The 18352-nt window shown below is 44.5% G+C and overlaps 1 protein-coding gene across 6 annotated transcripts in view; it reads left to right on the forward strand.

The window, feature by feature from the left end:
- The first annotated feature begins 190 nt into the window (after positions 1-190).
- Positions 191-18352, forward strand: part of LOC142588306 (ral GTPase-activating protein subunit alpha-2) — an 84941-nt gene continuing 66779 nt past the window's right edge. For all 6 annotated transcript variants that reach the window (XM_075699899.1, XM_075699900.1, XM_075699901.1 and 3 more), the window contains exons 1-7: positions 191-477; positions 2630-2740; positions 2830-2879; positions 4517-4618; positions 6079-6243; positions 14225-14377; positions 16598-16742. In XM_075699899.1, the coding sequence (XP_075556014.1) occupies positions 372-477; positions 2630-2740; positions 2830-2879; positions 4517-4618; positions 6079-6243; positions 14225-14377; positions 16598-16742 (832 nt within the window). In that variant the 5' untranslated portion in view covers positions 191-371. The remainder of the gene's footprint in view (positions 478-2629; positions 2741-2829; positions 2880-4516; positions 4619-6078; positions 6244-14224; positions 14378-16597; positions 16743-18352) is intronic.

Here is an 18352-nt window from a genome sequence, read left to right on the forward strand (position 1 = left end):
TTTGAACGAGTGTGGATGAAGCTAAAGCGCGCCACTTTGCGTTGAACGGTGCTGCCGCCTTCAGCTGACTGCGGCGCGGTAATTTGCTCGGGAATGAGGACGCGCCTGGAGGCATACAGAGGCGCAGCAGGCAGCCGTAGCCGGAAGCCAAGCACGAATGCCAAAAAGCAACACCTGACTGGAAGCGCCCTGAGGTCCAGGCTAAGCCTGGTATGCGTGGTGGTGAAGTTTGCTGTGCGGGGTTGTTGCGGGGTGTCCATGCTGGAGCTGTTGTCGGATGCTAGTGCGATCTGCCCCTGCTAGCGGGATGATGTGCGCTTGCCCGGCTCGTTTTAATGCAGTGTCGGCAGCGTCTGCGAGTGCGGTGAACAATGTTCATTAAGAAACAGCACGTCGACGTCAGGAAGTCGGCGCAAAAGGTGCTCGAACCCAAGCGAGACTCCCTCAGTCGACTCAAACACCTTCGGGTCTACCTAGGTAACTGTGCCCTCTGTGTTTTCTCTTTTTGGTCTTTACGTAACGGAGGCTTTTCGCAAGAGGCGTGATAATGTCGCACGTATGGTGCACCTGCTTCTGCTGCTTTTTTCGCCGCTGTTGATCGGCGAGCGACACGCCGCTGCCTGAGAAGTTTCGCCACCGTCCCGAGCGATGGGCGGTCAGGCTTAAAATCGCCCGTATGGCTGTCAAACGCCGCTCGTGAACGGGACCCTGTTTCTGCCATACCAGCGACCACACCGCGTTGTATCGATGGCGAGGCGAAGAGGGGTCCAACTACCGCAACCCGTTAAAGATGCCACCTTGACCTGTATCGCCCGTGGGCTGTTTATCGCATGCTGACTAGTGGGCGGATTCGCGGCATCGCTTTGCGCGACGAGCCCCCGACGTCTGCGTGAAACGTGGAATTTTTGCTGATCGGCGATGCTGGGCTGTTTCCAACCCTTCGTCACCGCTTTCTCCCGCGCCACGAGTTGTCACCGAGGCCGAGTAAAATTAGTCTTGCAATTAAGAAAAGAGAGAAAAAAAGAAAAGTAAGGTATCGCACTAGCGGATCGGAAGAGGAGGTTAGTAACCTGGATTATGCGGTTTTCCTGGTCCGCTGCCCCGCGAGTGGGGCTTCGTTTCGTGTTTTTGCTAGCAGATTACGTGCTACTGCGACCCGAAGCTTTTCGGTCGATAATTTACATACGCGTCCGCATCAAACATTCTTGAAAAAAAAAAAAAAGCTAGAAAGCACTTTCTGACGCGGTAAGTCTCTTGGTGGCGGGCGAGTCAACAGGTTACACGGGAACGTGCAGCGACCGTGCTTCGCACGTCAAGCGATTAAAAATTCATCGCACGGGTCGAGCGCGTCGCACGATTCCTGTTCAAACGGTAAATTTGCGTCTGGGCGTGCTTTGCGAGAGTACGCGTATGCGCATTCCGCACTGTGGGACCGTGACGGAAACGGCTTTATGCGCTGGAGGCAGTTTGCCTGTTTGCGTAATGTTTGCGCTTAGCAGACAGCAACCTTTTTTGTTTACGTTGTCATCCCGTCCGATTCTTTAGTCTACGGACGGCTATACACAAATGCATGCCGGCTGCATTGCTGGTTTTGCACGAGCCGCTTGCACTTCCGCTTGTGTAGTAAACACACTTCTGTCGTGTTCTGGGTTCCTATCTTGCGATATATACTCACGGAGCTTGTCGAATTATCTGCATGGTGTACCATAATTTCTTGCTTGAAATGGATAGATATGTTACACACTTGAATTACACGTGTATGGCTGCACATATTAATTGTTATAAAAAAAATCGCAAACACCAATAAACTGTGAACGATGGTATAACTGGTTGAGGAATGGAAAAGCTGCATGTATAATAAGTGCGCACTCCTGCACTTGTGAACAATCTTTCTACATATGTCGAATGCATGAACTTGCAGTACTTTGACACCATCGACAACACAGTAAGCCCACATTATAAATGTGATGCCCCCCCCCCCCCCCAAAATGTTATATATATGCTACGATGTAGGTGTATGCAAATAGTCATTTTTGAGACTAAATCAAATATTCAGTATTTTTGTAATAGTTTTCGAAACTTTAACGGCTGTTTTCACCATTATTATAAAGTTACGTCCTCATCCTCGTACATTCACAACATTAGCAAGTTTCTGTGATTACATTGAACGTTGTGTTGTTTATTAAGAGCACAAATACAGCATTGAGAACAAGGAGTTCACATTCTCGGCACTGTATGGTGAGTGCGAATGATCGGGGTATAGCCGGAAGTGTCTTGTTCCTGAGCAATGTAGCGAGCTCCACCAGGCAACCTTTTATGTTTTATGCTTATTATGACAGTGCCAGGATGAGATTTATCGCAATTCTGCACCAATAATATATTTGATTGTGCAATAATGATGATTTCAAATTTGAAAACTATTTTAAAAATATTTGTATTTATGAATAGTGACTATTTGGTTCGAAAATCTAATCGAATAGGACACTATTAGAACTTTTTTAATATTCTTGCGCCCCTACTGCAATATGTGCTTACACTTTCTACTAAGTATGGCTCCTTCGTTGTGATTTCTGTTACTGTAGTGGCAGCTGTCACTTTTTGACAACTTTGTTAAATCATTCATTTGCAGACAATGTGGAAACTGCAGAGGCGAAGACATTCTTTGAGATCAACTACAGCCACATTTACTGCATCTTTCATGATGTCTTTACCTCATTGGAGGGGATGCTTAGACAGAGAGGTTTGTGGCACTCCTGTTTATTTTTGCAGCAGACATTTAATCTTGACCAGTTCGAGTTGTGACATTTGATTTTGTTCTTCGCTTCACAGTGCACAAGACTCAAAAGGAAGAGCTGGACAATGTGAAATACATATTTGAGGTATGATTGGCAGGAGCGGCTATTTTATAAGCTTACATTTCTGTGAGCGTGGAATGCAAAAATGCTTGGGTGTTGCTTTTTAAACATGTATGGCAATTATATACAAGATGGTTCAAATGATCCCAGAGTGCTCATTTATGGTTCATGTAATAGCATAATTATAGCACTGGCACATAAAAAATAAACTGAATCAGTCTTCACCGGTTGTAGAATATTTCTTCATAACAATTTCAACACATACATTTCTGAATATTAAGCATTGCTAATCTGTTTTTTTTTTTCATTGTAGTTGTACATTACTAATAACCTTTGTAACTAATCAACTTAAGGGACATGTGGCAATTTAAGAATTGCAGCTGGTGAGTTCGCAATGCATATCCACTTGGAACAGAATCTGGGGATGACACAAGTTTTTGAGATGTTCATTCCTGAAGTGTGTGATGAAATAAATTGGCATTACAGTTATTTTTGTGCTTCAGTGGCTTGTGCTTCAAAAAGGCATTTTTATAAAAATATGAATAGGACAACAGTGCATTTTTACTCTGACAGTGCTTTACTCAGAACTGGTGCTGGTGTCTAAATTTGTCCCTAGTGGATCTGCCTTGAGAGCACCAAGGCTTGAATTCATAGAGTGCAATATGTGCCCTAAATGATTACTTAATAAGTTAATGAGTTAAATTTTGTTAGTTAGCTTATGCATATTAATTTATCAGGAAAATAACAGCGGCCTCTAGGGGTAATTCAGCGGCAGAAGCAGAATTGTACTACCTGCCACAGGCATTTAAAAAAATTTCTATTCAGTTTATAAAAAAAGCACATGGTATGTTGACATGGTCACGTGAATAAGGTGATGCACTCTTATTACCATTCCTGTGATTACTAGGCTTTTCACAACAATTCTTCAAATACCTTTCAGGTCTTCATGAAGGCACTCATTTAGTTGATGGGTGTTAAAGGTGCTACCTAAATGCTATCACTTCAGCATCACTTAGCAAATCTGAGGCAAGGACAACAGAAAATTTAAGTAGCAGTGTGGCAAAAATACAGCTCACAAAACGTCTTCGCAGTGGCACCAAAATGAAACTGTGAAGAAACCTGAAAATTGTCAGACAGGGCCATACCTGCAGATAAAAGAAAAAAAAAAGTGTCAGTTACAAACCTTAAAGGCAGATATATGTGTGAATTTCCATGTGTGTAACATTGTGAAATGTTTTAGTGACTCTGGTGCAGAATTGTGCACATTTACATGTTATTTGTGTTGCTGATCTGTTATAGGAATGAAAGGTTATCCTCTGGGATTATTTACATGCCACATGTGGCAATTTCTATTGCATTTATTACAACTTTGTAAGCATTTTCATGCCAACTTGTCAAGTGCACTCCGTCACCAGCAGGGAAGGCCTCATCCGGCAATAAGCATTTAGCCTCCTCCTCCCCCTGAAATTGCGACACTTGTATGATTCATATAGAAAGATGAAATTCCTACTCAACAGAGACAATAAACTGAAAACCTTTCAAATGCACTTACTGTAAAAAAAAGGGAGGGCGGGTATATACTCAATGTGTAAGGACAGGGCATACTGTTTTTCTCCCAGAGGCCTAACTAATGAATGCTTCTGACATGTACATTGTTTCAGAGAATTCTGGTGCTGCTTCCTGAACTGCTGGCTCAGCGATGGCAGTGGCACAGTGTCCGCATCATCCTTCGAAAATTCCTGCACCCAGGAAACTCTTTGAGGGTAGGCACCTTTCATCTCACTGCTATGAAAAAAAATTAAGGGTACATTCAACTGGTTGCCTTCAAGGGCTCTAGAGTGCTCTTAAGATGCAGTTTACATTTGGATGGTTAAAATTGAGCACTCTAAACGTATTCGACTGGTTCAGTCAAAGTGCTGTGCTCCAGCTCGGAGCGGTCGGAGGCACACTCGCCTTCAAGCTGCGAGCACGACCGCAATCGGACAGAAACTCTGTCACATGGCTGCACCAGTTCCTCTGAAAGCAGATGCACGTTCGGCTGGGGCAGGATTTCACTGGCCTCAATTTGGAGAGGGTTCTGCACCGCTGGAAACCTAGTTTTGAGTCTGCTGCCATGGCCATGAGTGGCCCTGGCTCACACTCCCAGGGTCAGGTTGTGTACACATACACAGATGTCCAAGATTGCGAATGTGAGAACACCCGTCGGCCAACACTTGTTGGCTACCACTGGCGCAAAGTTGTCTTTTTGTTTTTGTCCATTTTAGTCTCCCCGTAACTTATAATTTCTACACTTCAGTTAAAAACCGCAAATAATTTCCCTTATGCTTTTCTAGCCCTTGGTGTCTGTTAGCATCATATGATTGCGACTAATGAAAATCAGGCCCCTCTGTTCCCCTTCTTTTCATGCGTTGGTGTGCGAAAAAAATTATGGAACAGTTTACGTTGTATCTCTTCACAATAGACGGTGCATTTTGTGTCTAATTCCCCTCACTTTAGGCACAATATTTCGACTTTCCTGCTCTGACATTAATCTGGGTTTCAATTGTCTATAATGGCTCTACAAATAGTCAACAGCCTCTGTTATGCAATTGTGCATATTATTCTTACTGCTTTTTGGGCACTACAAACAAACTAGCCGCATGTGAAATTGAGGTGCCAGTGAGATCCTGCTCTCGCATCCTTAATTTGTGCGGAGAAAAGTCTTTCACACTTACAGCCTTAGGAGGAAGCTTTAGCTTAAGCCCACTCTGATTTTTCTATCCACATGTATGTAAAACACAGAAATGCTTTTATGAGACAACTGCTGAACTGACTTGAATGAACTTTGTTGTATTTGAGAGAGAAAATTTAATTCTAGCAACTCCATATTTGGCAGTTTTAATCTCCCTTCAGTGCAGCAAACATTATGAAAATTGGTGCACTGGTTGTGAGGAAAAGCGATTTCTCCAGTCCCATATTTTTAGGTAAAAGATCCTTAGCTATAGCTTCCTCTTATACAGAAGGATTGCCTAAATTGAAATGGCATTGTAAAATGATGGGCTTAATTTATGTGTCGCCTATTTATGACCTTTGTTCATTGTGCGAGGATACTGCCCCATAATATAGCTTAGTCTCCGAGGTAGATTGCTATATGCCCCAGATGTGAAAGGGTGGGTTCGAAAATAAAATGTTTGCAGTACTGTAAATGAGTAAATGAATTTAATGTGATTTCATCCAATGGCAGCTGCGCAGGGAAGGTGTGCGTTTCTTCCTGCTATGGTACCAGATCCTGGGTGAGGGTGCCCCTGCCGACGTCCACGCCATGTTTCTACACCTTGTGCCTGGGCTGCTTCCGGGCTCCCCACCACCAGTGCCTGCTGGCTCAAGCAGGTTTCCAGAGCCATATCAGGTGGGAATGAAGGGCTATGTTATGTTTACGCTTGTTTCTCACATAAACGCTCAATGATGTGCTCTGCAAGCTAGACTCAGCCCTTTAGATGACAGTTCGCTCGCAGAGGGAAAGGTCCTGGGACCTTGGCCAAAGCATTCTTGCATGCACAAGGCCACAAAAGCTGTATTGCACTTCTTGAAAGCGATCAGACTGTACAAATGCTTGTGGCTGCTAGCGAACGTTCCCCTGCAAGCGTGTTCACACTACCTACCTCTGTTATTTTTCTGATCTATTGTTCCCACTTTTTTTCATTGGTATATGACAGGGCGACAGACAAAACACAGAGAAGAGAAAACCACAGGACAGCGCTTATCCTGTGGTTTTCTTTTCTCTGTGTTTTGTCTGTAGCACTGTCATATACCAAAAGAACCATACCAACTAGATGCCAATGTCTTGCTACAAACTGTAGGCATGTGGTGGTTATATGGGCAGCAAGATATTCATACTTGTGTCATTGATGGAAGCATCCATATGTTATTTATAATAGCAACCATGGCATTTATATTGTTAAATATATAACGGCACAATTTAATGCTTTGCCTACTTTTGCTACTGACAAAGAGCATTTTTTACCTGTCTCTAGTACCAAAACATGCAAATTTCATTTGAGGCAACAATGTGTTTTTTTTTATCTCATATAAAAAAAATAAGTGGGGAGCATGCAATTGCTCATTTTACAGTTCTCAATCTTCCATCCTGTGAGGAAATAAATCTAATGTGCAAAATGTAACACAAGGATGTAGTAAGAAACACACGGACCAGCTCAGCGCTGGTCCGTGTCTCTTACTACATCTTTGTGTTGAATTTTGTACATTAGATTTATTTCCTCACAATATGAACTAACTCACCCAAAAAGTTTTATTGTTCCATCTTGTGCCAACATCTTGCCACAAACTATAGGCATATTATAGGTTGTATAGTTGCATGGCCGCGTTCAATATGAGCTGCAACACGGTAATTGTGGTTGAAGGGGCCCCAAAACTACACGGCGCCACTGCCATATGAAAATTGGTTTACCATACACCAGTATTTGGAACAGTGTTTGGTTTTCCAATTTTTCTCATGTTGGCTCTACCATACAGTGTTGTAGACCGTTGTATCACGGGCACTGTTTTGCAGCGCACGTTGTACATACTTGTCTTTGATGGAACAATGCATGTGCTCTTTTAGCAACCATGACATTTGTATTGTTAATATTGTCACGGCTCACTTGAGACAAGAGCAGAGAGCGTTATTTTAATCTAGACAATTAGAACAAGCGTTCAGTTTTAGCTTCTTCTTCTCTAGCACGCTCGCTTGCACACACGAGGTCGTCGTTCTCGTCGTCAGCGTGGTTGGGCACAGATGGCGTCGTGGCATTTGCCCCCCTTCAGAAGGAGCATCGTCCCGATGCTTGGCGGGTAGCACCCGGTGTCCAGCCCACCAGCAAGTGTCCATGTCATTCAGCCAAATAAGGTTTCATGCGCACCACGTGCACAGTCTCAGGCAGGTCCTGACGGCGCCTCGAGCAGGATTGGCTGTCAGGAATGACTTCATAGTTGACGTCGCTAAGGCGTCGTAGAACCTTGTACGATCCGAAGTATCGGCGCAGAAGTTTCTCCGCGAGGCCTCGGCAGCGTACTGGAGCCCAAATCCAGACTCTTTGGCCGGGCTGGTAAACGACGCATCGATGGCGTTGATTGTAACGTCGCGCATCACGGTCTTGCTGGCTAGTTATGCGAACGCGTGCGAGCTGTCTTGCTTCTTCGGCGCGCTCTGTAAAATCTGCGGCGTTATTCTCGGAATCGCTGGAATCATGAGGAAGCATAGTATCCAACATTGTAGTCACTTCTCGACCGTGGAGGAGACTGAATGGCGTCATTCTTGTTGTTTCTTGCCGAGCCGTATTGTAAGCAAACGTTACGTATGGTAATATTTGGTCCCAGTTCTTGTGTTCCACATCGACATACATGCACAACATGTCTGCGAGAGTCTTGTTGAGGCGCTCCGTAAGTCCATTGCTTTGCGGGTGATAAGCTGTCGTCCTTCTGTGTGCTGTGCCACTGAGCGTGAGTACAGTTCGCAAAAGTTCAGCCGTGAATGTGGTTCCCCTGTCGGTTACGATGACCGCTGGAGCACCGTGCCTAAGGACGACGTTTTCGATGAAGAACTGCGCGGCTTCGGCTGCTGTGCTGCGCGGAAGTGCTTTGGTTTCTGCATAACGCGTAAGGTAATCTGTCGCAACTATGATCCACTTATTTCCTGCAGTTGATATTGGGAATGGGCCCAAAAGGTCCATCCCAATTTGTGCAAACGGTGTTTCCGGCACTTGAACGGGATGTAATAGTCCGGCAGGTTTCGTAGGTGGCACTTTTCGTCGCTGACAGTCAAGGCACGTTCGAACGTAGTGCTTCACGTGTGTTGCTAGCCGTGGCCAGTAGTATTTCTCTTTGATCCGTGCTAATGTTCTTGTGTAGCCTAGGTGGCCCGACGTAGCTTCATCGTGACAGGCCTGCAAGATTTCACTGCGGAGAGTTTTAGGGATAACCAGTAGATATCTCTTCCCTGTTGAAGAGAAGTTCCTCTTAAAAAGAACACTGTTTCGTATGCAGAATGATGACAAGTTCCTTGAGAACAATCTGGGCTTGTTTGTGGTGCGGCCTTCTAAGAAATCAATTAGTGAAGCGAGCTCGTGGTCATCTTGCTGTTGTTGAGAGATGGTAGCTGCACCAACAACTCCTAAAAAGCCTGCGGATTCGTCATCATCTCGGCCTGACGACTCGATCGGTGATCTGGAGTGCTGTCTGCCCGATTTATAGACCACTGTCATGTCGTACTCTTGAAGCCGTAGGCTCCAGCGTGCCAAACGTGCAGATGGATCTTTCATGTTGGTCAACCAACAGAGAGAATGATGGTCACTTATGACTTGAAATGGGCGGCCATATATGTACGGGCGGAACTTGGTAACGGCCCATACTACAGCCAAGCATTCCTTCTCTGTGGTGGAGTAGTTCGACTCGGCTCGCGACAGTGTTCTACTCGCGTAAGCGATGACTCGCTCAGCGCAGTCTTGCCGCTGAACAAGGACGGCACCTAGACCCACATTGCTGGCGTCGGTGTGGATCATTGTCGGCGCATCCACGTCAAAATGGGCAAGAACAGGCGGAGTTTGTAGACGGTGCCGCAACTCGTTAAATGCAGCCTCCTGTTCCTCGCCCCACACAAACGTGACATCTTCTCTGGTTAGGCAGGTGAGCGGTGAGGCGATGCGTGCAAAACCCGCAATAAATCGCCGGTAATATGAGCATAGGCCCAGGAAGCGTCTGACTGCCTTCTTGTCCGTAGGCCTTGAAAACTTTGCGACGGCTGCGATTTTCTCAGGATCAGGTCTGACGCCTGTGTGACTTACAATGTGGCCCAAAAACTGTAGTTCTTGATAGCCAAAGTGGCACTTTTCAGGTTTTAAGGTAAGCCCAGCGGACCGTATGGCTTGAAGAACTGACCGTAGCCGACTGAGATGTTCATCAAATGTGGCAGAATAAACAATCACATCGTCTAGGTACACTAAGCAAGTCTTCCACTTAAGGTCTGAGAGAACAGTATCCATTAGTCTTTGGAACGTGGCTGGGGCGGAGCACAAACCAAAAGGAAGAACTTTGAATTCATAGAGCCCATCAGGCGTCACAAACGCAGTCTTTTCGCGATCCTGCTCATCGACCTCTATTTGCCAGTATCCACTTTTTAAGTCCATCGATGAGAAGTAATGTGCATGCCGCAGCCTGTCGAGGGAATCGTCGATGCGTGGTAAGGGATACACATCTTTTTTCGTAACCCGATTGAGCTTGCGATAGTCGATGCAAAACCTCAGGCTGCCATCCTTCTTCTTAACGAGTACCACGGGCGATGCCCAAGGGCTTTTCGACGGCTGGATAACATCATCGTCCAGCATTTTCTTGACTTGCTGCTGTATTGCTTCACGCTCTTTCTCAGCCACGTGATACGGATGCTGTCGGATGGGTATTGCTGTTTCCTCCGTAATGATGCGGTGTTTCGTCAGTGGTGTTTGACGCACTCGGGACGTTGTAGAGAAGCAGTCTTTAAAATGGTCAATCAGTTCTCTGAGCCCTTGTTTCTGTTGCGGCGCTAAACCTGGGTCAACGTCGACGACGGGTGTAGATGGCATCGTATCGGTGGTTGATTCCTCTTTTACAGCAAAGCAGTGTTGGACGTGGTCAATTTCGTCAAAGGACGCCACAGCGGTGCCTTTACTGATGTGCCGGCGTTCATTGGTAAAATTTGTCAGTAATACCTCTGTGCGACCACCAATTAGGCTGACGATACCCCGAGCGATGGCAATACCTTGATGGAACAGAAGTGCAGTTAGTTGTTCGGCTACACCGTCCTTGTCAAACGGACAGCATCTGCGTAGCTATATGCGCGTGGCTCGAAGCGCGTCTCGGGACTCGGTTCAGGGAGCGGCTCAGGAGGTGCTAATGCTTGCCGAATTTCTTGGCGAACAACTTCAGCGACCGAAGCAACAGTAAACTCCTTCGGTGTCACAGTTTGCTTCGCAATCTCCTCGCGCACAATGTCTCTTATCAGTTGACGCAGCGAGGTCTCGTCTGTCACTGTGAGTACTGCGGCTCCTGCAGGCGCATCGTTAGTCAGGCGTTCGTATTGCCGACAACGCTGCTGGAGCGCCCGCTCGATTGCTGTGGCTTCCTTAATGAATTCTTCCACTGTTGTAGGCGGGTTCCGCACGAGACCAGCGAATAGCTGTTCTTTGACGCCGCGCATGAGATGGCTTAGCTTCTTCGAATCCGGCATGTTGGGATCCGCGCGACGAAACAAACGAGACATGTCCTCGGCAAACATGGAGACACTTTCATTGGGCTTCTGAATTCGCAACTCGAGAAGTCGTTGTGCATTATCTCGGCGATCAGTGCTTCCGAAGGTGTCAAGTAGCCGACGGCAAAATTCGTCCCACGTTGTCAAATGTGCCTCGCGGTTTTGGAACCACGTCCTTGCGCTACCTTCAAGAGCGAAGTACACATTGGAAAGCTTCTGGTCCGGACGCCACTGATTGACCTTAGCTACGCGTTCGTACTGGTCCAGCCAGTCTTCGGCGTCTTCGTACGTGTCACCGTGGAAGCTTGAGGGGACTAGATGGTTTTGGATAGTCACCTGTGTTGGACTTGCAATCGCCATTTCCTGAGTCGTTGAGGTCGCTGACGAAGTTCGTTGCAAGAGACCAAATTCCGGGCACAGACCTTGCAGGCGGCGGCTTGCACGGTGCACAGGTGTCTCGACGCGTGGATGATGTCTTGAAGGGCTGGACGCAGGGCTACTCGCAGGAGTCGTCCCTATCATTAGGCGATGATGCGATACCCAGCACGTCCACCAGTGTCACGGCTCACTTGAGACAAGAGCAGAGAGCGTTATTTTAATCTAGACAATTAGAACAAGCGTTCAGTTTTAGCTTCTTCTTCTCTAGCACGCTCGCTTGCACACACGAGGTCGTCGTTCTCGTCGTCAGCGTGGTTGGGCACAGATGGCGTCGTGGCAATATAAACAACACCATTTAATACTTTCATCTGCTTTTAGTTGCAGAATAGAAAATTTATTGCTTGGCTGTAAAAACAGAACTCCAAGCAACAATGTTGCTGCTTCCTTTATCGGATATAGTAATAATAATAAAATATGAAATCCTTCGAAACATGGCAAACATTACGTGCTGTTTTCTTCTGCTTTCGGCTCTAGATTTTCACCTTGTATTTTGTTTTCTGCTTTCATAGATGTGCTCTTATCTTTGGCGCACTTGCGACAATGCCTCCCTGTGGGCTTTCTATTATCAAACACTTGCAATGCAGTGTTCACCGTGCCGCGAAATGCTTGGCAGCAAAGAGACAAATTTTTCTGCGGTCACGTGCCACCAAGAGGGTGGCACGGCAACCTGCCGCTGTGACGGGTGCACTGGCATTGCATCAACGACGCATTTTGATCTTACCTCAGTGTTGGCAGTGAACTTTATTGCCATGATGTTGTATAGAAAGGGTGTTGCAGTAGGTCAGTGCATATGATTAATGTCACTTATTTCCGGCTTGTCAACACATGTATTTGTGGTGCAAAAGGTATGCAGAAAGTATTCAGACCCATGGCTGAGTTCTGGTAGGGGTTTTGAAGAAAGAATGCGTAGATAATTTTCTTTTGCTACTAAATGCAGTGGCTAACAATTGACTCTCTTCATCTCTTTGTTGAACATGTGTAGATTCAAGCATTCAAGAGACGTTGCAAGCAATGTACATAACTGCACTCGAAAGATGAGAGAATACGAGGTGTGACACAAAAGAAACGAGACTGGTCCAATAACTTATTGTACTTACTGAATCAGTTCTCTGTGACATTATCACCTACAAAGTAGTCCCCTTCTGCATTCACACACTTCTGCATTCGGTGCTGCCATTGCTGGTAACAGTTCTGGAACGAGGTTTTTGGAAGGCCCTTCAGGAGATTCTCCGTTTTTGCCTGAACTTCTTCAACCGAGATAAAATGGGTTACCTTTAAGCAAGATTTAACTTTAGGAAGTAAAACAAAGTCGCATGGAGCCAAATCAGGTGAATAAGGAGGATGTCCCATCACAGTAATGTTTTTGCTGGTCAGAAACTGCTTGACAGATAGGGCCGTGTGAGTGGGTGCATTGTCCTGGTGCAACAGCCATCCATCACCCCACAACTGTGACCTTTTATTCCTCATTTTTTCACGAAGTCCTTTTAGTACTTCAATGTAGTAGTGTTGATTAACAGTCTGACCACTGGGAACCCACTCTATCATTACAATTCCATTAATGTCGAAGAAGACGATTAACATTGCCTTGAATTTTTATTTTGACATACGTGCTTTTTTGGGTCTTGGGGATCCTGGAGACTTCCACTGCATTGACTGGCGCTTACATTCTGGGTCATAGGTAAAAATACATGTCTCATCACATGTTACAACAGATTCCAACAAATTTGGCTCGTTTGCAATGCGTTCTAACATGTCCGCACACACGTCGTTACGGCACTGTTTTTGGTCAACGGACAGAACTTTTGGAACAACCTTCGTGCAAATCTTCGTCATGTGTAATTCGTCCATTAAAATGCGTGGAACAGCTTCCCTATCCAAGTAAACCAACTCCGCCACTGCACAAACACTTAATCTTCGGTTACCACTGATCACATCACGAACTTTGGCAATGTCTTGGTCTGTAATCGCTGACCTCGGGCACTTAGCACGTTCGTCATCTTCCACACTGTCCCTTCCCCCTGAAAACCGTGTATGCCATTCAAACACACGTGCACGAGACAAGGTTACATCTCCATACGCCTCGGTTATTATTTGAAATGTTTCCGTGGCTGATTTCTTAAGTTTCACAAGAAACTTGATGTTGATTCACTGTTCGGTTTTTACATCAGACATTTTTCCGGCAGAATGCAGTTGCACATGTTCACTCAGTGATGCAGCACTCCCAGCTGGCGTGATCGGTTCCGTCGAAACTGAATAAAGGAGGTGTGTGGGATTACGTCTGCAAAACAGTTGATGCCAACTCCACTCTTTTTTCAAGCTACACACTTAGTCTCGTTTCTTTTGTGTCACACTGCGTAGAAGACCATGAAAAATTAATCAAATTAAACCACAGGAGAATGTTACTCCTGGTATGAGGCCAACTTCAGACACAAAGAAATAATGCAAGCGAAATGAATAAGCTCACACAAGCATGATTGTAGGATGTTACTGTAGACCAATTATTATTGTAAAATATGCGTGCAACTTTCTGAAATAAATAAAATAAACAATGGAATACCTGGCTTTATGGAATAGCCCTAAGAAATGGAAACATCTATGGATATGCCTATTGGGATTCAAATTCGGAGGCTCTGTAGTAATACTAATTGAACTGTTCCATTTGTTTTGTGAACAGGACTCCACATTCTACACGTCGGTGGAAGTCGATTCTGGCCCTATTGTTCCTTGCGATTCTGGGCCCCTGATGCCTCCACAGAGCGGTGAAGTCCAGCCAGAGAACCCGACTGTAACATTTCTGGAGTACCTCATGGAATACATGGTCACGCAGGTAAGCATTTCTCGCTTTTTGTTGCATGTGTGTAAGCCATCAACTAAGGCAGAATTAAATGAAAGCCAAAGAGGGTGACCTAGCCAGATATAGATAGTGGGTTTAGAATGACTAATACGTGTAGTTGAGAAAGTTGGTAATTCATAGTGTGGAAAGGCAGCCATGCAAATACAGACACCAGTAGAATGAGAAGGGCACCAGAATTACACAAGCACCGGTATCTGTGTTATCTTTCTCATTCTACTTGTGTCGTTGTTTGCACGCCTACCTTTCTGTGTACCTGGTGTGGTGTTATGTAAGTGTCCACCCAGTGGGCATGTCCATTTCATCTGCTGCTGAAGTTTACATTGGCTGGACTGGGGTACGCGTCAGAAGGAGGCAGGCGCCCCCAGCCAATCAGCACTTCAGCAGCAGACGAAATGGACATGCCCACTAGGTGGACACTTACAGAATACCTCCCCCCTCCACTGATGCACAAAAACTAGGTGTACAAATAAGCACCTGGTGTGCTATTTCACATGTTTAGGGTGTCTTCATGGGGCATTCTCTATTCAATGCATTGCAGTCGGCTTACAAGAACTCGAGTCTTTTCACAAAATATGTAGTGCGAAAGGCATGCAGGTCTATGGCTAAATTATAGTAGGGGTTTTAAAGAAATAATGCATAGATCATTTTCTTTTGACACTTTGGCAAATTTTGGTACTTAGAATATTTTTTTTAGTTGCATGGAGTATATAGGAGCGACCCTGTCTTTTCATGCTGATCAGCTGAAGAGGCAGACATTGCTTGAATGACAAATTCCAGTATCAAGGTGGCCAATTAAAAAGATCCACTAAGTAATTATTCACTTTAGGGCACATTCCATTTTCGAAATTAAAGCTTAGCAGTAACGTCCCGTCCGCTTTGCAGAAATCCTAAGACTGGCGCTACTTTGGTATATCTGTCCATAAAATCTGCAAAGAATGCATTGTCATTCCACTTTAGGTTGTCTCAAACTACTTAATGAAACCTTTTGGGAAACTGTAAATTTGAACACCGATGGTGGAACGCCAGACATATCTTGATAGCAGAGCTAGTCTTATGACTTCTGCATAGCTAACATGATTTCACTACTGCGTAGGTTCAATTTTGCAATTGCTAGATGTGCCCTAGAGTAAACAATTAAAAATGTAATTAGGGAAAAATTTAGTTAGTCACCTGGACATTGAAATTGCTTATGCACATAATTTCGGTCTCTTCCTGAAATGCATCTGAACATGCACAACAGCATTTATCTGTCATAGGCACGCATTACTCTCACATGTTTGCTGAATATTAGATGTGTGCTTGCTGAGAAAATGACAGAGATATATACCTTGTAAAACAATCTTATAGGGCACATACTTTTGCTGCTGATAATGAGGTCATGGGTTCAATTCCCAAACACAATAGCTGCATTCTGATGGGGGAAGAATGCAAAATGAATCATGCATTGAGTATTGGGGGCATGTTAAAATGCCCTTGGTGGTAACACTGATCCGGAGCCCTCTGCTGTGGCCTTTCTATAGCCCCTGTGTTGCTTTGGAATGGTAAAATCAATCAATCAATCAATCAATATATATACCTTGTAAAACAATCTTATAGGGCACATACTTTTGCTGCTGATAATGAGGTCATGGGTTCAATTCCCAAACACAATAGCTGCATTCTGATGGGGGAAGAATGCAAAATGAATCATGCATTGAGTATTGGGGGCATGTTAAAATGCCCTTGGTGGTAACACTGATCCGGAGCCCTCTGCTGTGGCCTTTCTATAGCCCCTGTGTTGCTTTGGAATGGTAAAATCAATCAATCAATCAATCAATCAATCAATCAATCAATCAATCAATCAATCAATCAATCAATCAATCAATCAATCAATCACAGCTGACATAGAGATGCAGAAGACAAAGAACTTGTCTTATCAGGAGCAAAATTAAACACTTTTAAAGTACTTCGTCTTTGCCTGAGCTTTAATCTGTGCTTAGTGCTAGTTATCAACTTTAGAACGCTCTGGCGGGCTAGTTGATTCATTGGTTTAAACGTTTCTTTTAACTGCGTGAGAAACGAGGACACACGAAGGAAACACAGACCACACTGCGGTTGTGGTGTTGTCACTGTTATCACTGTTAAAGTTATAAACTGTATTTGTAAATGATGTAAGTGTTCAGATGCAAGGCCCTGTCTTGTCTTCCACATCAGGTGACAAAAATCCAGTGGTCGGAGGCCCAGGATGAGAGCCATCATCGGTGCTTTGAGTTTCTTTTTGAAAAATTCAAGAAGCACTTTTTGCCACACATCTTCCCCGACTTCTGCTACAGCAACAGCATCTACAAGCCAAACCTGGGTGAGATAATCACAGCTGAACCATCCGTACCACTTTGCATGCAAATGACATTTAACTGTTGTAGCAATGTCCACAAAAAAGTTGTGCACCTGCATCTGAAAGTGGGAGACTTCCCTTTTACATTTGGGAATCGATTTATGTGCCACCTAATCTAGCTTTTTGTTTATGATGATGTGGCATTTTTATTCAAACACCAATGGCTTTGCCAGTTAAAGCAAACATGCAGCCAGACATTTGATCACTGGTCAGGGGACGTAGTTTTGCACACTGACTTATCTGTGCGACAGGAGCGCTACTCCTGATAGGAGTTCACTGTACAGAAGTATCATCGATAGCCATAATCTATATAGTATTGTGAGGACAGATGCTGTTCCCAGATTATATTGTCGTCTGAAGAGTGAGAATTGTAGCTGTGCATCTCCATATATTCTAAGTTTCCATGTGTAGGAATTGTGATGTGAACTCGACTCAACAAACCATGTGCATAGTAGCGCAAGTAAAAATGCAATGGCATAAAAGCATAAAAGCAAAGTTTTAGCACTTTCAACGATCACAGACTGTGCTTGTTAGTTTGTTTATTGGAGGCCATGTATGTAAAACCATCACTGCTTGGTTAGTTTATCATGTTTCAACTACGTAACATGCAGTGTTCAGAAAAGTGGATACAGGTGCATTTTCTTTCTGAATAAATCAGATAAGATGCAATGTTTTGCAACAATAAAATCCTGATGAGGGCTAGCTGGTTCATATATAAAACTGAGCTTTAACAGTGCGAATAAAACAAGGACATGAAGAAGCAAATACGCCTATTGAATTCTCCGGCTGGTCGAATTAAAAGATGTAGCAAAAAATGCCAGAACACACCGCTGATTCATTTGCCAGTGTTAGCCCAATTCTACAGGCCCCTGAATCAAACGTGTGCCCACTTTCTATGTGTCCAAAGTAGAAAAATAACCCAGAAATGGCATTAAAGCATCTAGACAAAGTAGAAATTTTACGTGCTCCCAATTTTTTAGCAAAAAAAGGATATGTTGTGCAATGGCGACCGGTTCCCTAACGCCAACTTCGCCTCACGGTTTTCGAAGTTAGCTGCGCCACAATGCAGAAACGTTATGCGGTGAAGCACACGAACGTCGCGAAGGCAGTCTTTTTTATGCGATTGAGCCGTGCAGGCAATTTTCGGCCACATTTTCTTGAACAAAGGCGCGTGTTAGAATCGGGTATATACTGAAATCAGACATTGTTAGCTACGTTTATCTTTTGAAAATCTTCCTAGGGCAGGTCGAAAATAGGAGTTTTTGACAGGAGGTGACGTATGTTCAACACAGCACTTGTCTGTGGTATTTGTTTCTTCGTGTCCTTGTTTTATTCGCGCTGTTCAACCTCAGTTTATGTGCACTGTTATAGCAAAGCAGATGCTTTTGAGGTGCGAGTAAGCTGGAATCTTAGTGCAGTAATACATACTTGTAAATGATTTGGAATTATGTGTCACACCAAAAATTTGATGCATGTTCAGAGCTGTGCTGTTGCTTACCATCACTAACTTTAATCACTTATCAGTCCTATTGAAAAGCGTGTACAATAAACCTTTTCTTACTGGCACTTTTAGG

The sequence above is a fragment of the Dermacentor variabilis genome, chromosome 7, assembly GCF_050947875.1.
Source record: "Dermacentor variabilis isolate Ectoservices chromosome 7, ASM5094787v1, whole genome shotgun sequence".
In the NCBI taxonomy this organism is placed as follows: Eukaryota; Metazoa; Arthropoda; class Arachnida; order Ixodida; family Ixodidae; genus Dermacentor; species Dermacentor variabilis.